Source organism: Geotrypetes seraphini, chromosome 2, assembly GCF_902459505.1.
Source record: "Geotrypetes seraphini chromosome 2, aGeoSer1.1, whole genome shotgun sequence".
NCBI lineage: Eukaryota > Metazoa > Chordata > Amphibia > Gymnophiona > Dermophiidae > Geotrypetes > Geotrypetes seraphini.
The window spans coordinates 238,677,072-238,701,493 of record NC_047085.1 but is presented as its reverse complement, the minus strand read 5'-3'; the positions used below and the strand labels follow the sequence as shown (position 1 = coordinate 238,701,493).

At 45.0% G+C, this 24,422-nt stretch overlaps 1 protein-coding gene across 1 annotated transcript in view; it reads left to right on the top strand.

The window, feature by feature from the left end:
• The first annotated feature begins 5,622 nt into the window (after positions 1 to 5,622).
• Positions 5,623 to 24,422, top strand: part of MYO10 (myosin X) — a 522,066-nt gene continuing 503,266 nt past the window's right edge. The window contains exon 1 of the mRNA XM_033935250.1: positions 5,623 to 6,116. Within this exon, the coding sequence (XP_033791141.1) occupies positions 6,096 to 6,116 (21 nt within the window). The 5' untranslated portion in view covers positions 5,623 to 6,095. The remainder of the gene's footprint in view (positions 6,117 to 24,422) is intronic.

The window sequence follows — 24,422 nt, the reverse complement described above, 5'->3', positions numbered from 1 at the left end:
CTTTACCTCTTCTCTTCGGCATTATTAAACTGAGGTTAGTAGAAAAACAGGAACAGTGCACAGCGTCTCTCTCATGCACAGGCTACCGTGGCCATCTTGGATCCGGGGATGGGATATGATATACTGCCTTTCTGTGCTTACAATCAAAGCACTTTACATACTATAATATACAGGTAAATTAATGTGCAGTAAGTGGAAAGGCAAAGGGGGAGAGTGTGGTTAAAGCTACAGCCTTAATACCCTGCAGTTGTGGGTTCAAATCCACACTGTTCCTTATTACCCTGGGCAAGTTGCCTAAGCCCCCCATTACCCCAGGTACATTAGATAGATTGTGAAACCATCAAGACAGGGAAAAATGCTTGAATTCCTGAATAAATTCATGTAAACTATTTTGAGCTTCCCTGTGAGAACAGTATAGAAAACTGAATACATAAAAAACACGGTGTCAGGTCAAAAGCGCGTCGGGACAAAGGCGCGCCCAGACAATTGAGCGCAGTGCGGAGGCATGCGCCGCTCAAAATTACTGTTTTTAGGGCTCCGACGGGGGGGGCATGGGGGGAAACCCCCCACCTTACTTAATAGACATCGCGCCGCATTGTGGGGGCATTGTGGGGGGTGTGGGGGTTGTAACCCCCCACATTTTACTGAAAACTTTACTTTTTCCCTGTTTTTAGGGAAAAAGTTAAGTTTACAATAAAATGTGGAGGGTTACAACCCCCCAAACCCCCCATAACACTGGCGTGATGTCTATTAAGTAAAGTGGGGGGGTTCCCCAACAAAACCCCCCGTCGGAGCCCCTAAAAACAGTAATTTTGAGCGGCGCACGCCTCCACGCTGCGCTCAATTGTCTGGGCGCACCTTTGTCTTTCGCGCCGTTGTCTATGAACCAAAAAGCACTAACTGTTGGTGTGATTAGTTACCACACAGATTTTTTTTTTTAACCACACATCAGGTTTCTTTTCATTTAGCAGAGATGCACTTATGGTCAGCTCAAGAAGATCCCATAAGTGCACCAAAAATTAACTGCACAAATGCCAACCTCAATGTGCCATCTCAGCCCTTTCTCTACCCGTAACCATCCAGTTCCTATACCATTATGTGCTATGCACTTAGGGCCAGATTCTATAACCAGCGCCTATGTCGGTGGCTGCCTTAAAAGCGGTCACCGATCATGTGTCAATTACAGGTTACAGAATTGAACCTAAATTCAGCAAAGATAGGTGGCTGAAAAGTAGGCCCAGAAAACCCTGGCCTACATTTCAGCTGCCTATCTATGCTGTCGTGGGATCCTAAAGTCAAGCTGCAGCAGCCCTAAGCTGACCGCAGCAGGAGTATTTTCCCCACGATCAGCTGAGCCGGCAGTGCTTCCTGGCATTATCAGGAGGGAATCTGCAAAACACCCTGCTAACTACGATAGGCAGAAGAGATGCTCACTCCCTCCTGCCAGAACCCAGGAAGCACCCCATCAACCATGATAGGCAGGAGGATTGCCCACTCCTTCCTGTCTATAGACTCCCTGAACATATGACCCGCCCCAACTGCCGATAAACAAGACTATGAAGAACTTGCCAAAGAGGCAAAAACTCATCGTAACAATTTTTTTTAGGTACATCATAAGCAGAAAACCTGTGGGGGAATCCATGGGACTGACAGATGATCAAGGATTAAAAGGTGCGCTCAGGGAGGATAAGGCCATAGCGGAGAGATTGAATGAATTCTTTGCTTCGGCCTTTATGGAAGAAGATGTAAGAAATCCTCCTAAACTGGAAATGGTTTTCAAGGGTGATGAGGTGGATGAATTGAAAGAAATCTCGGTGAACCAGGAAGACGTACAAAACCAAATCGACAAGTTAGTGATAAACTACCTGGACTGGATGGTATACATCCCAGGGTACTGAAAGAACTTACAAACCAAAACTGCAGATATGTACAACGATGTAGGCGAATTTTATTGTGACAAGCAAACTATATATTAAAACATTTTTACCAAACGGGGGACCCAACACGGTCCGTGTTTCGGACAGCCTTCAGGGGTCCATGGTAGATAAAGGAAAAAACATATGTCACAACAAATATTGAAAAATATAATATAAAAGCGATTTTTACTATTTGCAGAGACTCTCGGCGTGACACATCATCTGTTTGGTTTTATATTATATTTTTCAATATTTGTTGTGACATATGTTTTTTCCTTTATCTACCATGGACCCCTGATGAAGGTTGTCCGAAACACGGACCGTGTTGGGTCCCCCGTTTGGTAAAAAGGTTTTAATATATAGTTTGCTTGTCACAATAAAATTTGCCTACATCGTTGTACATATCTGCAGTTTTGGTTTGTTTGTTCCTGGCTGTTTTTTTTTACTGCAGATGAGGTTGGACCTCCCTTCTTTTGGTTCTGTTGCTCTGTACTGAAAGAACTTAAACATGCAATTGCTGATTTGTTGTTAGTGATCTATAACCTGTCGCTACAATTGTCTGTAGTACCTGAAGATTGGAAAGTGGCCAATGTTACGCCGATTTTTTAAAAGGGTTCCAGGGGAGATCCGGGGAATTACAGACCAGTATGCCTGACCTCGGTGCCGGGCAAAATAGTGGAAATCATTATAAAAATAAAAATGGTGGAACATGTAGACAAACATGATTTAATGAGACAGTCAGCATTGGTTCAGCCAAGAGAGGTCTTGCCTTACCAATTTGCTTCTTTGAAGATGTGAATAAACATGGGGATAAAGGCGAGATGTAATGTATCTAGATTTCCAGAAAGCTTTTGACAAAGTTCCTCATGAGATAGGAGGCAATGTTCAATTGTGGATTAAAAATTGGCTGTTGGACAGAAAGCGAAAAATAGGATTAAATGGCCATTTTTCTCAATGAAGGAGGGTAAATAGTGGTGTGCCACAGAGATTTGTACTGGGACCGACACTATTTAACTTATTTATAAATGATCTGGAAATTGGAACTACGTGTGAGGTGATTAAATTTGCAGATGACACTAAACTGCTCAAAGTTGTTAAAATGCATATGGACTGTGAAAAACTGCAGGAAGACCTTAGGAAATTGGAAGACTGGGTGTCCAAATGGCAGATTAACTTTTATAAATTGGATAGAATCCTCCTGCAATCAAGTAGCAGAGATAAACCCTTTTTCAGTTGTAACACAAACAGATAATTGCTGGTTTCAAACCCATTGTTCACAAACACCTCTTTCTATGCTCTGTCAGAAACCCACTCTAATGGGAGGGTTTCATCATTATATTTTTTTCTTTTCCTATATCAATTTACCTTATTATTGGTCCTATTGTGGATTATTATTTGATTCCTATTTGTTTTATTTATGCCATTCAATTTAAATTATTGACTGCATAATTCAGTACTCCCCCGATATTTGCGGGGGTTCCATTCCGGAGAGGCAGGAGAGAGCAGCCGGAGCGCTGGCGAGTGAATAAAATCACTCGCGATATGCTCCAACCGCCTCTTCCTGCACTAAAGTCAGGCCCCACCAATCAGGAGCTGTGTGTGTAAACCACTCGGTTATATTCCCCCCTCATCCATCTCTTTTCCAAGGTGAAGAACCCTAACCTCTTTAGTGTTTTCTCATATGAGAGGAGTTCCATCCTCTTTATTATTTTGGTCACTCCTCTTTGAATCTTCTCTAATTCTGCAGTATTTATTTTGAGATTGGGGCAACTAAGACTGAATGCACTATTCAAGGCAAGGTCATCTCATGGATAATGTAACCATACGTCCCGTTTTGAAAAGGACCATCCCGTTTTTAGATAATCTGTCCTGTTCTCCCCAAGCACAGCTTCGGGATGCCGAAATGTCCTGTTTTCAGAAACAGCGTCCCGAAGCTGTGCATGGGGACAATGGGACAGGTGATCTAAAGACAATGTTTCCCCTTCTTCGCCGACACAGCAACAGATATGTTGCGTGCAGCAGCGACTGCACAAGCTTTCCCCCCCACCCACCCCCCCCGCCCCGACGTCAATTCTGACATCGGCGAAAAAGTTCCGGGCCAGCTAATTGTTGCTTGGCTGGCCCGGAACTTCTTCTCTGAAGTCAGAATTGATGTCAGGGGGTAAGGCTTGTACAGTTGCTTCTGCACGCACTTGGCCTGTTGCTGCGTCGGCAGTGGCTTGGAAAAATTGGCAGCAGCTTGGGGGGGGGGGGGGGGCAGAGAGAGAGAGACAGAAAGAAAAGGGGGCAGGGAGACAGAAAAGATCCACAGGGGATTTGGTCTCTAGAGCTGCACAACAAGGGTGATTACTGCAATAATGTTTTTCTGTTTAGCTTCATGTCCACTATGAGGTGGACAGTGGAGGGTGCATGTGAGGAGGGAGGGTCAGTAAAGAAAGAAAGGTGTGTGGGGGGGGGGGAAGAGGAGCAGAGAGAGAGAAAGAAAGGAAGGATGCACAGTCAGAATGAAGTGCAACCAGAGACTCATGAAATCACCAGACAACAAAGGTAGGAAAAATGATTTAATTTTCAATTTAGTGTATCAAAATGTGCCAATTTTGAGAAATTATATCTGCTGTCTATATTTTGTACTATATTTAACAAAATCAGGGGGAGGATCTGGGGTGTCCTGTCCCGTTTTGAGGAAAAAAAAATAAAATAAATGGTCACATTACTCATGGAACAATACAGAAGTATTATAATAGTCTTGGTCTTATTTACCATCTCTTTGCTAATAATTCCTAGCACCCCTTTTGCTTTTTTTGGCCACTACTGCATGCTGGGCAGAACATTTCTGTGTAGTGTCTACAATGACACCCAGATTCTTGGGGGCTGCATCAGGTAACTTTCTGTTTTCCTTTTGTGGAAGTAGTTGGAAAAGGAAAGGGAAAATACAAGTTTCCAACACCAGCCTCGGAAACAGCTGTGCCCTTTTTCTTCAGCAATACAAACCCCCCCCCCCCCAACTCATTTGCTGTCAGAGCTGGGTTTTAACAAGCTTTCATTATATACCAACAGCCCTACTGAAAGTTTCCTAAGTTACACGGAAGTTTGGCCCTATAAGAGCAGCACACCGGACTCCACGTGGATTGTGTACAAATGATATGGAGGGGGGGGGGCAGTCGCTTACGTTACAGCTAGGCTGCTTGAAAGCAGATTTTTTTACGCTTAAAATTGCCTTTCTGAACAGGCCTGGTGCCACTGTCGTTTCCTACTGGGATCCACACACGTGCGCATCGCAATACCCCGCAGACAACGAGGCTTCTCCCTCCCACCTCCCAAGCCTTTGGCATTTAGCCGGAATACACAAAGCTCCTTTGGCTGTGCAGACAGTCTCCTGCAACGTAGTAACAAGCACCTACAACAAAACCAATACAAATGAATGAATAAGTAAGTCTCTTACACCGGGCAACAAAGAGAACAGGAAGCGCTATTTAGGAGGGGGGGGAGGGTGGAAGGTAGGAGGTCTCTTCTAAACCCTCCGGCCCGGGCAACTCGAACTGTTAGTGCCGCCGGCCCAGGACAAGATTCCAAAGGGGAGGAAGGGAAAGGGGCTGCTGCGTTGGGATTGGTGGAGCTTGTGCAGTGGGGGCGTGGCCTAGGGGCGTGCCCTCCCTTTTCCCCCACCCCCACCTGAGCCAGTTGAAGCGATAGCTGCAGCTGCCGGAATCGGTTTCAGTGGCAAAGTTTGAAAGCCGGTTTTCCTGTTGCATTTAAGGTTCATCTTAATACCCGGAGTTAAGTTATTTTCTTTAATTTTTTTTTTTTGTTGTTTCATTCTGAGTTGTTGATCTTTTCTTTTCGGATTTACCTGAGGGTTTTTGTGGCGAAGGACTGCAAGAAAAAAACAAACAAACCTCGGTTTAAAAAGCATTTCCTTTCCAGCGAAGGACGGAAGACATGCACCTATTTCCTTCGCTGCGGCAGTAGCTCCGAGGGGATCCCGGGACACAAAGGGATCCGGATTTGGCTGTTAAAAAAGGACAAAGCGGCGGCATGGATTGAAGGTGCCGGTGTTAAAGCGCTGGGAAATTAGCTGGGATTTATTGAGCACATGCATTGGCCGGACCCGGGGCTGCAGTCTTAGGACTCCCTCCCGTCCTCCCCATCCAGCCGTGGGTTTTCGTTGCTGCTGGAGTTATGGACAGCTTCTTCAGAGAGGTGAGTTTCATCTGTATAAGCCCCTGGTGGGAAAAGTGGGGTGGGGGGTGCTGCAAGGAGACGAGCTGCTGCCCGGCTCGCCCATATTAGTCTGGGGGAGGGGGGGGGAAGGGGCTAGTGGCGGTCCCTCACTTCCCGTGCTTTCCCGAAGAGATCCGGCGCTTCCTTTTCCTGCGATTTGTGGTTTTCCTGTGAGGGGGGGAAGATTGTTCCCCCAGACATTAGTCTCTGGGGGATGGGGGAGGCGCAAAGCCACTTAAATTCCTGTCCCCTCAGTACCCGGTTGTCCTCGGGCTTCATAATCTCAAGGTCAGGATGTCCCAACACAAGCACCTTTATTTTTTAAAATCTGTTAGAAGTGGGATAATTAGAAGTCAGGCAGGAAGCATCGTCCACGATTACGGTTGGTGGGAAATTAATTTTTAGCATATATTAAAAATCCCCAAACAAACACCAAACAATTAAAAAAAAAAAATCAGGTTGCTGTGTTAGATATCTGGAAGTAAAGGGCTGTTAAAAGCCAGGGGAAGATGCCCTTTTTTTTTTTTTGGGGGGGGGGGGAGATATAAATGTGACTTCAGCCCGTTTCATCAGCAGAGCTGTGACCCTATGATAGGATCAAGGGCCGGGGTGGAATGCGACAGCCGGTCACCGGTTTCCCTACCGGCCTCTTTGCCATCCTTGAGCCCTGTGGCTGAGCTCATGAGGATGCGGCAGTGGAACGATGCACACGGATTGGATGCCAAGCGGAGCGGGTTGGGTGGGGTGGTGTTAACACGACCATCAAATGGCATTCAGGAGACTGTGAGAAGGGGCGTATAATGACTTTGTAAAGGAAAATGTGTAAAGAGGCTTTCGATTAGGTTTGTGTTCCCCTTTAATATGCAGATAACTAGTTTAACTTTTAAATTGTATGTGTTGGGTTTTTTTGGGGGGTGGGAGGGGCGATAGTCTGCCATTGTGCTTCCTATAGAGCAGGGGTGTCAAAGTCCCTCCTCGAGGGCCCCAATCCAGTCGGGTTTTCAGGATTTCCCCAATGAATATGCATGAGATCTATTTGCATGCGCTGCTTTCATTGTATGCTAATAGATCTCGTGCATATTCATTGGGGAAATCCTGAAAACCCGACTGGATTGGGGCCCTCGAGGAGGGACTTTGACACCCCTGGTATAGAAGATGTCCTGAATCAGGGATCTCAAAGTCCCTCCTTGAGAGCCGCAATCCAGTCGGGTTTTCACCAATGAATATGCATTGAAAGCAGTGCATGCACATAGATCTCATGCATATTCATTGGGGAAATCCTGAAAACCCGACTGGATTGCTGCCCTCAAGGAGGGACTTTGAGACCCCTGTCCTGAATGCAGTCCATCCACTGAAGTGTTATTATTTCTCTTCAGTGGGGTTGTAGTGATGCCTCATATAGTGAACAGGACAGGGTCTGGTGGGAAAGCAAAAAGCGCTGGTAGCTCACTTGAGGTCTTTGCATTTGCCTTATACTCTCTTAATTGCAAATTTTGATATTATAAGTAGTTATAGTTGACATAAGCTGATCAAGCAGTTATAGTGCTTAAGTTTGAACTGTGATTAAGAACTTTTCCTTTATAGGAAACTAAAAAAACTAAACACCCCAACATCTTTCTCCCCCCCCCCCAATAGATTCTGGTTAGAAAGCCACATTTTGAAAAAGCAAAGTGTGAATTATATTTTAGCCTTTAGAGAGCTGCGAGGAAAAGCTACTATTCGGCTAAAGTGGGGAGCTCTTATTGAGAGGCACCGCTTAGATCTTTTATCTTAGTCGAATTTAATGATCATCGCAAAGTGGGAGAAGAAACCTTTTTTAGTGAACAAGTGTGGCTGTCCTCCCTGGCTCTAGTTTTCCCTGTGTTTGACATCTGGTATTTATATTTGTTTGCAGTGGTTGCAAAGACTTTGATCATAGTTAAAAGCTTGGATTCCCTTAGACGTGCTGACACTTATTTTCCAGGATCACTGAGTACAACATCTTGAGCTTTAATCTATATCCCTGTTCACAGCCATAGTTATTTAACAACTCAGTTGCACGCCCCCCTCTCCCTCCCCTCAAAATCCCCTCGAGCTAGTAGACAGGTAAGCTCCTTAGCACGAACCAGCTCAGCACAATGACTAGGGTGATGTGAGTTTGCTGTTTGCTACAGTGGTGAAATCTAAGGGTGATCTCTACCAAGGCAAGAAGTGCAGATGGTTATTAAATAGTGCAGGGGTAGGCAATTCCGGTCCTCGAGAGCCGGAGCCAGGTCAGGTTTTCAGGATATCCACAATGGATTTGCATGCACTGCCTCCTTGAGATGCAAATCTATCTCATGCATATTTATTGTGGATATCCTGAAAACCCGACCTGGCTCTGGCTCTCGAGGACCGGAATTGCCTACCCCTGAAATAGTACATACAGTAATGGTGGGAAAGACTATTATACCATCCAGTACTGGAGGAATGGAGAAGGGCAGATGTGGTGGTTCCTCTCTACAAAAGTGGAAGTAAGGAAGAAGTAAGAGCATAAGAATAGCCTTACTGGGTCAGACCAATGGTCCATCAAGCTCAGTAGCCCGTTCTCATGGTGGCCAATCCAGGTCACTAGTACCTGGCCAGAACCCAAGGGAGTAGCAACATTCCATACAGAATCTCAAAGAATAGCAAGATTCCGGAATCACAGAGAGTAACAAGATTCTAGAATCCCAAATACTAGCAACATTCCATGCTACCTATCCAGGGCAAGCAATGGCTTCCCCCATGTCTTTCTCAATAACAGACTATGGACTTTTCCTCCAGGAACTTGTGCAAATCTTCCTTAAAACCAGCTATGCTATTCGCTGTTACCACAACCTCTGGCTACACTGGTTCCAGTGCTTAACTATTTGCTGAGTGAAATAAATATTTCCTCCTATTGGTTTTAAAAGTATTTCCCTGCAGTTTCATCAAGTGTCCCCCTAGTTTTTGTAATTTTTGTCAGTGTGAAAAATCGACCCACTTGTACCCATTCTACTCCACTCAGTTTAGACTTCAATCATATCTTCCCCTCAGCCATCTCTTTTCCAAGCTGAAAAGCCCTAACCTTTTTAGTCTTTCCTTGTATGAGAGGAGTTGCATCCCCTTTATCATCTTGGTCACTCTTCATTGAACCTTTTCTAGCAGCACTATATCTTTCTTGAGATAAGGAGACCAGAATTGAATGCAATATTCCAGATGAGGTCGCACCATGGAGCGATACAGGGGCATTATAACATTCTTAGTCTTGTTAACTATCCCTTTTTAAATAATTCCTTGCATCCTGTTTGCTTTTTTGGCTGCTGCCGACATTGGGTGGAAGGTTTCATCGTATTGTCTACTAGAGAATGACACGGGGAGCGATCCCCACGGTGTGGCTGCGGGCTATGAAGACTCCATAGCCAAATCATTGCAGACACGGGGACAAAAGTTTTCACCGCCCGCAAAAACGGTGAAAAGATTTGTCCCCGCAGGCAAATGTATCCCCTTCTACATACCGCGATTTACCGGGTCTTCACCGTGTGTTCGGTTCACTTCGGGACGGGTGTCTGAATTTTTTCCAGCGGCCATGCTTGTCGGCCATGTGGTCTCCTCCAACTCGTCTCTCTCCACCCGACTTGCACGTTGCCTGACTCCGCCCCCTTCAATATTCTGGCTCCTCATTAGTCAGTACTTTCCTGCTCAAGAAGGGGACCAATCGCTACTGCCACACATGATATTTAATGGGTTGCAGTAGCAATTGGAAATCGGGGGATTTCGGAGCTGAGAGGCAAGCCCAGGATTTTTTTGGGAGTCGCTGCCTGGATTGGAGAGGAGTCACTGCTGCAGACTTGGAGGAGCTGAAATTTCATTGAAAACTTCGGCGCTACAAGTAGAGGTAAGGTGCACACTTTCCTACTACTTGCCTGCCCAGGGTTGGCGGCGGCAGGGGTGGGGGTGGGGATTCTTTGACCGGTTGGAGACGGGAGTCTGGCTGAGCTGAGAGCTGGTTCTTTTTTTTTTTTTTTAAATCTGAGTACTAGTGTAGTAGTGTGCTGTGTCCATTCCCATGGGTTACTGAATCCTATTCCTGAACATGTGCTGCAAGAATGGAGGAATCCAGCACATGTTCAGTATGTAACCCATAGGAATACGTTAATAAAGATAAGTATATAAAATCATACCTGTTTGAGGCTTTTCTGCATGCTGCGGTGACGGGGCAGTGAAGGGAACGGCGGTGACGGGGCGGTACAGAGGATGGTGGGACGGGGACGGGGACAGATTTTTTCCCCGTGTCATTCTCTATTGTCTACGATGATACCCAGATCCTTGGGTGCTAACCCTAGCATCCGGTAACTGATTCAGGTTATTCTTCTCAATGTGCATCACTTTGCATTTGTCCACATTAAATTTCATCTGCCATTTGGACACCCAGTCTTTCAATTTCCTAAGGTCTGCCTGCAATTTTTCAAAATCTGCATGTGTTTTTAACAACTCTGAAGTCTGACTTCTGTGGTAAGTAAATTAATGGAAATGCTTTTAAAGCAGAGAATAGTGACTTTTCTGAAATCCAGTGGATTACAGGACCTGAAGCAGGTCTTGTTGCAAACTCTTTTTTTAAGTTCAGTAAGTTTGATCAATTTCTTTGACTGGGTGACCAGATAATTGGATAGAGGGAGTACGCTAAATGTGGTGGATTTAGATTTTAGCATAGTCATCTAATAAATAAACTGAATGCCCTTGGTATGGGTCAAAAGTGATGGACTGGGTCAGGAACTGGTTGAGTGGAAGGCGACAGAGGATAGTAGCCAGTGGAGATTTCTCTGATGAAAGGGATGTTACCAGTGTTGTTCCTCAAGGGTGCGTACCTGAGCCTGTTCTTTTTAACATCTTTGTAAGCGATATTGCTGAATGGCTGTCGGGTAAGATTTGCCTCTTTGTGGATGATAACCAAAATCTGCAATAGAGTAGACACCTCTGATGGTGTGAATAACATGAAGAAGGACTTTGCAGAGCTTTCTAAGCGGGCATTTAGCTTTTTCAAATGTCCTGGCGGGTTTATTTTGTAGCCTTTCCACCCCACCCCCACCCCCATTGCCCTCTCCAACGCCACACCATAACTGTGGTGTAAACAAAACAAACAAGACTGTTAGGTTCTAGCTCTTGCTCACTGTCTTAACACCAGCTCTGGCAGGATACATATTTCAAATCTGCCATATTGTAATCACAAAATAGAAAATAACATTTTTTCCACTGCCATATCCAACATTTATTTCTTTCCCACTGCCTTCTATTTTTTTTTTCTCTCTCTCTCTTCCTGCCTTATGCCCTGGGTCAAACCTCTCTATTCCCCTCCATGCAACATCTTTCCCTTCCTCCCCTCCATTATCATGTGCAACATTTTTCTCCCTATGCAGCATCTCTCTCTGCCCTCCACCTTATGTCCAGCATTTATCTCTCTCTCTCTTCTCCATGCATGTCTCCCTCCCCTCCATTTCTCCCTCTCACCACTTTCTACCTCATTGTTTCATCTCTCCCTTCCTCTCTCCCCCCATGTGCATCATCCTTTCCTCCCCCCTCCCATCCCCCCTATGCAGCAGCTTTCCATCCCTGCCACCCAGCACTCCACTGACTCTCCCACTGTGAGACCTGACATACTTCCGGGCCTCTCAAAGCAGCCACAACAGCACTGTGGTGGTCGGCCTTGAGGAGGAAGCACTGTGAACAGGCTGATTGCGGCCTGCTCTGTCAGGGCTTCCCTCTGCCGTTTCATCAGTGATGTCCCTGATGATGCAGCAGAAGGAAGGCCCCAGCAGAACAGGCCATGAGCAGCCTGTTCAGAGTGCTGACTCTGCTGACTGGTCACTGCTGCTACTTTAGGAGGCCCAGAGGTATGTTAAGTCTCATTGGGGGGGGGGGATTTCGCTGAATTGGTGAGTCTTATTTTTTCAGACAACAAATTGATTTCAATCGGCGAATCAGGCGGGGGGAGGGAGGGGGCGGGGGTTTGAACAGAGGCTATGTTATGATTTTCTGTTTTATCTGCAAGTTTTAATTTGTTTTGAAAGAGGAAGTCCATGCAAACCTCTAAGCACTGGTACTGAAAATCAAATGTGTGCAAGTTCAAGCAAACCCGTAAATGAGATCACACTCTGCTGCTTGTATTCGGCATATAAACCTTTCAAGCAAAATATTTGTAAAGCTTATTTTTTTAGTCACAGAAGAATGGCACCGATGTGTGTTTCACGTCAGGGTTTACCTGGGCATGCATGCAAGATCTACGCTTACCACAAAACTGTTGGTGTGCATGTGCCAGACATGTTTCTCCCTCTTACTTTCAATCTCTGTGTGCATATAATTTGAATTCCATTAACTCTGAGAATTGGAGGGCTATTTTTTTTTTCTGCGCTGTTCCTTTGGAATGGGGTGGGTGTTCACTGTAGTCATAGCACCTCTAGGGAAGCCAGGGTTCAAGTCCTGCTGATGTTCCTGGTGACCTTAAATAGGGCACTTCACCCTCCCCTCACTCCTTGTATAAGCTTAGATGGCAACAAGGAAATAGTGACTGTCTGAATGTAATTCACTTTCAGTTTGGATTTAGAAACAAGAGGAGTCATTCGTGTCCTAGTGAGGTCGTCCTTACCGTCTTCTTGTCCTTTTGGCTACCAGATAACAAGTGCAGTTGAAGTCTTTCAACACAAGTAGTTAGGCACTGCCTTTTCGCTTCATTTTCCTGGCTGTTCTCTGAGGCAATGAGGAGGGTGGTGATTAACTGTGTTTTGCTCTTGCTGGGAGGCCACACCTACTTATTGTACTTTCACCCTTATGTGTCAGCAGGAAGTCACCTGTTGGCACTTGCCTCTTATTTTTCAAATGTAAAGCCTGATCCTATCAGAGAATGGCAGAAAGTGCATTCTGTTCAGGCTTACTCATCCCAGATCCACCTTTTGGGAGTTTGTGGATCTCAAGGGCATTTGGTTTCTGTTTCGGTGCCGGAGGCATTGGTTTTGTGCAGACTGAGGGGCTCCCTTGTCTGCCTGTAGAGAATGATATCGGAGGACTACGGTAATGCATAAACAGGCTGTTTAGACTACTCATATAATACTTTAAATGCCTTCTGTTTAAAAGCAGTTTAGTGAGATATATTTATGAAAAGGCTAAATAACCAGAAGTAATTCTCTTATTTGTGTATTAGTATGTCTGTTCCATGTAAGCACTATTGAGGAGAAATACCCAGCCTGGATTATTTTAGTATCTTGGAACGCCTCAATCTTCATTCTTTTCCCACCTCCCAAAAAAAGCCCCTCCTCACACAAAAACAATACAAAACATAGAGGGCTAGATTCTTAAAACTTTTGTGGTAAAATCCGATGGGCTGCTGTCACAGCTGTTATTGTAGAAATTTCAAAGGGCACGTCATTCTCCAAAAATCTCGCATGCAAATGAGGTTGGTGGAGAGTAGCAAAGATTTTCTAAATTTGCGTGTGCCCATCGCTGGTGATAGTGATGGGTACATGTGCAGAGTAAACACACACAACCCCCCCCCCCCTAAATAAAAACAATTGAAGATCGGCAAGAGGGATTCCCACTCCCTTCCACCGCTGAAGTCAAGCACCCTCCCACCCCATGGCAGTGGGAGAGATGCCCGCTCCCTCCTGCCACCAAGCAACACCCTCTCCCTGTGCCTCCAACCCCTCGCTCCCTCTTCCTTACCTTACTTACGATGACTGGCTGGAGGGATGCCTACTCCCATCAGCCATTAGGCCCTCCTCTTTAAAATGGTGGGCCTTCACCTCCCTGGTACATCTTGGGAGGTGCCGGGGAGGGGCCTGAGGCTCTGACTGGCCCAGATGCCTAAGGCCCCTCCCATGGCCTTAGGCTCCTCCCTGGCACATCCCAAGATGCACCAGGGAGGAGAAGGCCCGCCATTTTGAAGAGGATGGCCTGCTGGCCAGAGGGAGTAGGCATCCCTCTGGCCAGTCCTTGTAAATAAGGTAAGGAGGAGGAAGTACGGGATCATTAGAGGCGTGGGGGGTGTTGGGGGTGGTTGCTTGGTGGCGGTTCCTGTCGGCAAATTTTGGCTGCAAATGTGGCACAACGAGATTAGAGAATCACTCTGCGATTGTAGAGAATCACTTGGCGTGCTCATTTTAATAGTAATGACCTTGTTGTACTACATTTGCATGGCAGTATCGGAGACTGCCGGAAAACTCCGAAAAGGCCACGGTAAAGCCATTTTAATAATCAGCCGCTAAAATACATGCATGCTAAACCAGCTGGAACCTTTTTACAAGCAAAAAGGCAGGTTTTAGTTTTTTGAGAATCTGGCCCAGAATGGAGAGATTCCAGAATCACAAAATCTTTCCTATTACTTAGGCCAGGTACCTTTTTTATGCCTGTTCCATTGGACCTTCAATAAATAAAATCCTAAAGGTCTCCTCAAAATTACCTCCCTTTTTGGTGAGATATAATACAGGAAATTACTTCTCCCGAAGAGAAGAAAATCTCTTAAAATATGTCTTCTTGACATTTGTCCCTGGGTAATAGGAGTGTTTGGTCCCTTATACCTAGACTGAACTCCCTATCAGTCAAGGTGTTGATGTACTGCATGAGTCCCACTCACCTGAGGGATTGAACAAAAATTCATTCCAAAGTAACATTTATTCCAGGTCCCTACAGATTTCCACTGCAAACCTCTCTAAAGGACTTTTATCTCTTCCTCTACTGATCAAGCCATCCATCCATCCAGAGAAGCGGCCTCTCAGCAGCCTCTGAACATTCTCTGTGCTAGGCATTGGACAGCTGTCTCCAAATGCACAAGAACATTACATACATTGAAAGTAATGGGGCTTAGTTCAGCCTCCATTTTGTTAACTCAGGTCAGTGATAGGCGTAAGTGGTGGTAGATGCATGGAATAGACTACCGGTAGAGGTGGTGGAGACATTGTGTCTGAATCCAATAGAGTGTGGGACAGGCATGTGGGATCTCTCTTAGGCAGAGGAGATAGTGGGTGCTGTGAATGGGCCATTTGGCATTTATCTGCTGTCATGTTTCTATGACTTACAACATGGCCTCCTGCTTTGTTTTCTTAGACAAATCATAATAGGAAAGCTTAAAACAGGAATAACATTGGGGGAGGTGATATAGGAAGAAGGGGAAGGGCAGAAGAATAGAAGAATATGATCTCTCTAAGAAGACTTTAAAAAAAAAAAAAAAATTTCAGAAGATGTGGTGGTAATGATGACGTTAGGTTTGCTCTTTAGTTAATGTTTTTATTATTTTTTTGTTTCACTGTTTTTAATATGCCATTTATTTTAATGATGTCTGTATTCAGAAGGCATTTAACGGGGATGGAAGTCTCCTACCCAGTTAAACCTCGGTTAGCTCCCAAGCTGATATTCATCAGCATTTTAACCAGACGGTGGTCCCAGCTGTTATTCAGCTGTACTAAGATGTGATTTGGTTAGTGGCAGAGCGGTCTGTGGATGGAGTTGGGGTGGTGCCAGTTGGCAGTTATATCTGGGCATTTATCCCAGTAAGGACTGAATAAAATTAGGACATCCTTACATGAATATCGGGCACCCAGGTAAGGTCCAGCGCTGAATATCTGGGTATAAAGTCCGACATGGCTAAATGGTAATGGTTTTTATGTATGCTACTTTGCTAAAACAGAATAGAAATGGATTAATAAGACATCATAGATTCTGAAGGTGGAAAATCAACACCATTTTGTCAGCAATCTTAGGTGCCTAAGTATCTGAACTTCTAGGCAGTCTGGGTGAGCAGATGTCTGCAGCTGGGGAAATGAAAACTTGAAAAGTGTACATGTGGAAAATGGTTGTTACTGCTCTGGCTGGCGCTAAAATTGCTGGCGCAGCTTTGTAAAGGAGGGGGTTAATTTGTTTTCTATCCTGTTTTCGCCAAAGAGCTTAGAACGGGTTACAGGTTAACCATATGTAATATACAATTAACAGGTTGCGATTTGCACTAGATGTGCCATAATTCCAGTACAAGTTTCTGATGCAAGTTTTTTTCCTAGCTTGACACATACTAGGGGTCTAATACTAATAGGTTCGTAGACAGTAACGCGGAAGACAAAAGTGCGCGCCGACAACTGAGCGCAAGACAGAGGCGCGCGCCAAAGAAAAAGACTGTTTTTAGGGGCTGTGACAGGGGGTTTTGTTGGGGAGCCCCCCCACTTTACTTAATACATATTGTGGCGGCGTTGTGGGGGGTTTGGGGGGTTGTAAGCCCCCACATTTTAGTGAAAATGTAACTTTTTCCCTAAAACAGGGAAAAAGTTAAGTTTTCAGTAAAATGTGGGGGGTTACAACCCCCCAAACCACCCCACAACGCGGCGCGATCTGTATTAAGTAAAGTGGGGGGGTTCCCTCCCCACACACCCTGTCGTAGCCCCTAAAAACAGTCTTTTTCTTCGGCGCGCACCTCCGCACTGCGCTCAGTTGTCTGCTCGCGCCTTTGTCCCAGCACGCTTTTGACCTGACACCATACTAATATGCCGTTTACAGGTTACAATTTGCCATAGTTATTGGTACATTACAAAGTTTTCCAATCCAGGTTTTTATCCTAACTGGACACATACAGGATCTGGTACCAATATACATAATCACAATTGAGCAGTCTTTTACTGACAAGCTTTAACTGTTAGGTACCAAGTTGTCACTGTTAAAGCTGGGCACCCTCTTAATGGCTATGAACTGCTGGCAGATTCCCACTGTATTAGACTGCAATTTCCCAGAGGATCCCAGTCAGTTCAACCCCTACTTCTGTAACCTTAGTGTTATCAAGCTCAAGACTCTGTAGTTCTGTGAACAGCTTTATTTAATAACTTGAAGTAAAGAACAAACACAGTTTGATTTCAAGGCAGTTCAGTTCTTACAGAATCTTTACACACAACCAGAGAAAAGCTGGGAGTATACCCACATACTTCATGGGGAATAACACTGAGCTCCAGACTGAAATATTGGACCTAAGATGTATTAGGCTAGCAGAAATAAAGGATGAAAACTTGGTGAGGAGACTATGCTTGTCCTAAGTTTTCATGCAGCCATGTGGTCTCACAAAATGGCAACTAAAGCTAAAGAAGGGCGGGTTAAAGCCTTCTGGCTGCAGCTTGGCTCTCTGGGAATTTGAGTTCACAGAGCAAACACTCATTACAAATCTAAGGTCAAACACTCTATATACTTATACAAGAAACTGCACACGTGAAATGGGAGCAGAACAACAATAAATTGTCACTGTCTTATAAAGGAGCAACAAACATAGAAACCATACATTTTATGATATATTGTATTTAAACATCCCTGCTACTTTTAGAAGCATTAGATAAACTCTAGGTTATTTTCCAAATTGTAAATCTTGTAAAATTGTAAATCTGGGTTTGTTTATTTTTCCTTGCATCACCAAGTGAGCTATAGGGCTTATTTTTGGAAAAATGCGGCATCTACCCTTGACGCTATGTTATATCTTTGTGCACCGGAACACCACCAACCGCCTTACATACCTCAGAAGCTTCAAAACTAGTGGCAGCACTCTGAACGGGTTACTTTGTGGCTTTCCCCGCTGGGGAAAGCCCGTTCAGAGCACTGCTACCGGTTTTGAGGTGCTCTGAATTTGGAGAAGATCTGTGTCTGTTTTGTTTGTGAAGGAGTCATTTAAAGGTATTTTATATATGTGGTAGTAATGTGGGTGAGGAAATTAGGGAAGGGGCCATGTAGAAGAGGGGCCCCCTATTTGATTTCTGCCCTTGGCCCCAGCATGTCTAAAACTAGCCTGTCTGCAGCTAGGAGCAGTGCCCCCAAGCTGCCATCAGCTGCAGAACTTGGCTAATGGACTGGACTGGAGGAAGAGGTCTTCAGGTGACAGGACTTTGGGATTAGCTTAGGTATTTTACATGGGGGAGGGCAAGGAAAAAATTTGGTGCTCACCCATGTTGGGCTCAGGGTCACTGCCCACCCCCCTCCTTTTTTTCTTTTCTGCTTCTACATCCACTCAGATTTCACCCTTTTTTAATTTTCAGCTACCTACCAACTTTCCATCTCCCTTTCTCATGCTCTAGCTCTCCCATTTCCAATCTCGCTCCTTTCCCAAACTCCTGTTTCCTTCTATTTACTCCACATTACTACATTTCTACCACTGTACTCGCTTCTCTCTGTGTTGTCTCGCTCATCTTCTTGTCATCTCCCATTTTGACCTCTTCCACATGGCTCCACCACTTCCAGAATCTCCCTCCCTCTCTCCCTCCACTCTCATCAGGCTATATCTCCTCGTCCCTTTCTCCCAATCCCCTAGCATCTTCTTATCCCACCTCTCTTTCCTCCTTCCCTCCCATGGGTCCATCTCTTCCCTCCTCATGGTCTAACATTTCTCCCTCCCCGCTTGATACTGAACAATAGGATGGAGGGGAAAAGAGATGCTCTCCTTTCGACTCCCAGACCTAACATTTCTCCCTACCTTCCTTCCATTCCCAGGTCCAGCTTCTCTCCCTTTTTCTTCCCAACTACCCTACCCTCCTATTCTATATCTTTCCCTCCCTCTTCTCTTTTCTCTTATCTCCCTCCAGACCATTGCCCAACATATGTAAACTGCCTTTCTAAATTACCTCCTGTTTCTGGGCCCCACAAGTTCTTCCCTTTCACTTCACCTCCCCTCCCCCTATCCCCAGTCTAGCACTTTTTTAAAACCTTCTCCTGTTACTTTTTTAAAAAGCCAGCTGGTCCAGAGGGCTTCCTTGAACCGGTTTGCTTTTCCCCTTCTTTCAGTGCCGGTCTGATGTCACCCTCATCTTCCCTTTTCCGCTGACAAACTGACTGCAGCAGCAATTCTGAAGCGCTGCCTGCAGCCTCCTCTGTGCTTTCCTTCTGCCCCAATGACACATCATCCTTTTTCCTTCTCACTCTGGCCTATTCAACTCATCTCGTCATTTGCGGGATACAGACCGAAAAAGTCTGCCCAGCACTGTCTTCATGTTCTAGATTTCTGGAGTTCATGTTGAAGCCCTCCTCAGCCCTTCTTAAACCAAATTGCCATATACGAGACACAGTCCACGCAAGTCTGCACAGTACCGGCCTTAGTTCTTCAATTTATACCATTCATTTTCTAATTGGAGATCCTCTGTGTTCATCCCACGTGGTGGTGTTTTTTTTAAAAATTCCATTACCACTTCCCTCGGGAGAGCATTCCAGGCATAAACCACCCTCTCCATGAAAAAGAATTTCATAATATTACTCTTAAGTCTATCAAGTTTCAAATTTATTATAAATTTGATTAATCGCTTATTCAAAATTCTAAGCGATGTACAAATCAATGAAATTACAAATTTCTGGGGGAAACGAAACAAACGAATAGAACTAACCTGACAAAACATTAAACAAAAGGAAAAGATAGGAAGAGAATTACAAGTTGTTGATAGTAAATAAGACATGTATGGGAAAAAAAACAGTGTGCTTCAAAAAAGCTGTGAAATAGGACTCAGTTGAGGCTCCTAATCAATAATAATAATAATAATAATAACTTTATTCTTCTATACCGCCATAGTCGTGAGACTTCTAGGCGGTTTACATTGAAGAGGGCTGGACAATAGCGAGTTACAATATGCAGAGATAAGAGAAATACAGCATGGAGAATAAATTATTGTCTTATACACAGGAGTGGACATGTTTAAAATATTAGAAACTGATTTAGAGGATTGTGTAGATACTTTTTAGGTGATATTTCTGTCGAATAAGGCAGTTTTTATGGCTTTTCTAAAGGCGTCATAGGTCAGTCTTGCTCCATTAATGTAGTTGTCTAACCAGTGTTGTTGTTTGTTTGCTTGGTACATAAAAGTTCTATCCAGGAAGGTTTTGTATTTGCAGCCGGTAATGCTTGGGTATGCAAATAGATTGCTGTTTCTGGTTTGTCTTGTAGGGCTGTATAGTACGAAGTGAGGTAGCTATCAAATGCATCTTTAAAAAGAAAGCTTTTTAACTTGCTCTTAAATCTGTCTAGATTGCGTTCTTCCCTTAAATAAATAGGGAGGGAATTCCATGTTTGGGGGGCTGTGGCAGAAAAGATGAATTGCCGCCGTGTATTATGGGTATCAGGTCAAAAGCGCGCCGGGACAAAGGCGCGCTCAGAAAATTGAGCATAGCGCGGAGGTGTGCGCCGCTCAAAATTACTGTTTTTAGGGCTCCGACGGGGGAGGCGTGGGGGGAAACCCCCCACCCCACTTTACTTAATAGACATCGTGCTGCGTTGTGGGGGGTTTGGGGGGTTATAACCTCCCACATTTTACTGAAAACTTCACTTTTTCCCTGTTTTTAGGGAAAAAATTAAGTTTACAGTAAAATGTGGAGGGTTACAACCCCCCATAACGCCGGCGCAATGTCTATTAAGTAAAGTGGGGGGGTTCCCCAACAAAACCCCCCGTCGGAGCCCCTAAAAACAGTAATTTTGAGCGGCGCGCGCCTCCACGCTGCGCTCAATTGTCCGGGCGCGCCTTTGTCTTTTGCGCCGTTGTCTATGAGACGTATTATGCCCTCTAGTTTTACCATTTTCCCTTCTTAGGAAAAGATTTGGTTCTGTATTAATATCTTTCAAGTATTTAAATGTCTGTATCATATCCCACCTACCCTCCTCTCCTGTAAGAACAGTAATCTCTCAAGGCCTGGACCTCCCGGCATCTGCTGGTCCCATCCTAGAATCCACTGCCAGACAACTGCAGTGTCTTCTATCTTGAAACAGAGGTTATGAATAAGAGTACTGATATTGCACATCTTTCACTCTGGATGGAGTTTAGCTCGAGGTTGGTGAGGCATGACTTGCTACCGATTGAATGTATTCAGTCCTAATTACACGTAAATCCCCACTAAGCATTAAAAGGGGTTACAGTAAGTTTACATAACAAAAAACATAAAACTAAACACCTTAGTGCATAGGGTGGTTTGTTGTTATAGCATAACGTACAATTTTGTCCACAGATCCAGTCATTCAACAAGCCTCGCTCCTCTACTCGTGTATCACAAAGCTTTATCGCCAGGATAAAAATGAGGGCTGCTAAATTCCGCTTGGGGAAATGCATGTTCTTATAATTAGATCTTTTAAAGTCTATCTGTGGTTTAGAAAGAAGAATTGATCAAATTTTGGTACAAGTAGCAAAATGGAGTGGACCACTTGGGCCAGGTTCATAGACAACGGCGCAAAAGACAAAAGCACGCGCCGACAATTGAGCGCAGTGCACGCCGCCGCGCCACTCTAAATTACAGTTTTTAGGGGCTCCGACGGGGGTTTTTGTTGGGGAACCCCCCCCAGTTTACTTAATAGACATCGCGCCGGCGTTATGGGGGGTTTGGGGGGTTGTAACCCTCCACATTTTACTGTAAACTGAACTTTTTCCCTAAAAACAGGGAAAAAGTGAAGTTTTCAGTAAAATGTGGGGGGTTACAACCCCCCACACCCTCCACAACGCCCCCACAACAAGGCGCGATGTCTATTAAGTAAAGTGGGGGGGGTTCCCCCCCACGCCCCCCCGTCGGAGCCCTAAAAACAGTAATTTAGAGCGGTGCAGGGGCGCGCGCTGCGCTCAATTATCTGGGTGCGCCTTTGTCCCGGCGCGCTTTTGACCTGACACCCTTGAGCCATAGCCAACCCATAATTTTTTCCCATCATAGCATCAGCAACTAGAGAGCTTGGTGGTGGTGGTGGTGGTGTGGGGGGGGGGGGCAGAGCTAGATTTTTATTTTGTTTTCCTCCTGGGGTAGTGTATTCTAGAATGCTAGACTGAACCAATTGAATTGAGATACAATATCTGTAGCTGCCACTTTACTGCCTTTCCAAGAAAGGCAGTAAAGCATCAATAACAAATCCCTTGCAGCAGGCGTCGGGTCCTGATTGGATCTCAAACTGTTATGTTCAGTTGGTTAGGTAACTATGGGGTCCTTTTACTAAGGTGCGCTAACCGATTTAGCACGCACTAAATGTTAAGGTGCCAGTTACTTGATCAAATTTTTATCTCCCCTCCCCCCCCCCCCCCCAACAGTAGCAAAATTATATTTTGAGTTAGTTACAGGGCATCTCAGGCATAGTAATTTAATTGGTTAGTTATCACTAAATGAATCGAACAAGGCATGTCTACAGACTTAATCTAGGATCATTTATGGACTTAGATTAAGTCCATAAACGTGATCTCTTTGGCATTTTTTATTGTTCATCTTTCTGGAGCTGTCTGTAGACCACAGTCAGGAGCCATGCATGCTCCTCTCTTGGCAGTTTACATATTTAGCAGATTTGACACTTTGGCTTGGGGTTCTGGTTTAAGAGCACATGGTTATTTGGCCTAGGTCGCAAAGAACTCTAGGCTCACTGGATAGCCTTTTTCTTTTATACCTGTTTTGCAGAACTATACCCATTGTATTATTTTTTCTGCCAGAAACTCCTCAACCTGAAATGCCCTGTCTGTCCAAATTAGATTGCAAGCTCAGTTGGGCAGGGGCCGTCTATTTGATAAATGTACAGTGCTGTGTACGCTTTTCAGCACTATAAAAATGATAAATTAGTACAGTCGTAGAAGGATCTGGAAGGTAGCCTGATGCATGGAATCCACTCCAGAATTGCAGATTGTATTCCAGGTGGGCCCTACAGTGTTTCTCCAAGGCCTTTCATCTTCACACACAGGCACATCTGGTGTGTCTGCAGGGCTGAAACTGTTCAAAACTGTTGTGTGGAGGGAGGGGAAAGAAGGTGGGTTGTAGAATATCCTTTGGATGAAAGGTGCTGTAAACATACAAAAAAAGCTATCCTTTGCATTCCAAGGGGTTCTGAGGGACCTAGACCAAGTAATTTTGTGTGTTCTTAAGCCAGAACCAGTGGCAAAACTGCTTTCTCAAGACATCTGGGGCAGATTCTCTGGTTATTTAGCATAGGGGCACCCCCGGCTAGAGGGCAGGCACTTAAGTCAAACTTCACATCAAAAGCACTTATTTAACAGGAAGTTGGGATGAAGGGAGCCAGAGAATCCAAATGTCGTTGCTTTTGCTGGCTGGATCTGTTTTTTTCTAACTGTTGTCTGAATAAACCTTTTGATGTCGCATGTGTTGGAAATTCCTCCATCCTGGGGTAGTATAGTAGGACAGGAGAAGGAGGCTGACTCTCTTCCTTCATTAGAGGCATCCAGAATCTACTTAGGTTAATAATATAGTCTGATATCCTTTAACATAATTAGATAACTAAATTTAATTAAAATAATCTAAAGAAACAATAAAGAGCAAGAGAGTATACAGCCTTAATAGGAAGGTTTACAACTTTTCATTAAGCCCATGTCAGGAAAGAGAAGATAAGAGAGAAACATTTTGCCTAAAAGACTTAGGGCTAGGTTCACTAAGCAAACCGACCCGACTTCCCTCCGACTCGATTCACTGTCTCGATCATCCTCCGATTTGCGCATGCAAATGAGGGGGAATGACATTCAAATGCCGACAGGAAGTGATTCACTAAAATAAAAAAAAGCAACACCAACTGGGCTGGTTGATCCAAAATAAGCGACTGCTGAGGACCAGTCGCTGAGGTCCTATCCGACTGCCCTGCCTTCTGCCGCCCTGCTTCTCTGCCCTGATCTGCTGCCCCGTCTCTGTCCCGATCTCTTGCCTGCTGCCCCAACTCGCTGCCCTGCTCTTGCCCCGAATCTCTCCTGCCGCCCCGACTCTCCTACCCTTACCCGCACTGCGAGCCCATTGTTTTAACCCGCGGGTTTAAAGCGAGTTAAAACCACGGGCTCGCTGGGCTAGTAAAAGTTTTTTTAAAAAAAGTTGCGGCTCTAGACGGCTCATAGACGCATGCGCAGACCATCTACAGAGATGGTCTGTGCATGCGTCGGGATCGCACACTAGTGACCGTGCGGTCGGTTCCTCCAATCGTCGTCATTTGAATTTTTTTGTGTTGTAAATTTGTTGGGCCTGCACGGATCGGGAACGCTAGGGAGGTTAGTGAATCTAGCCCTTAAAGGCCCTTTTACTAAAAAGCAGTAGGTTTTGCATTTACTGCACGGTAACAGCAAAGATAAATATACTGTATAGGACGTGCAAAGCTTATTCAGTAAATATGGGGGGGTGGGGGGGTGCCTTGCATCTGTCCTGTATTTACTGCACAGGGTACCACATTACATACCTGGGCCACTAGCGCGGGTCTTGCACTGTCAGCCCAGTTCTGTCAAAATAATAGCTGGCTGGGGCAACAGGGGCGGTGAAGTCAGTGCACCAAACCTTCTGCTGTTTTGACTCTTGACTCCTACCGATATTAAGCTTTTAACT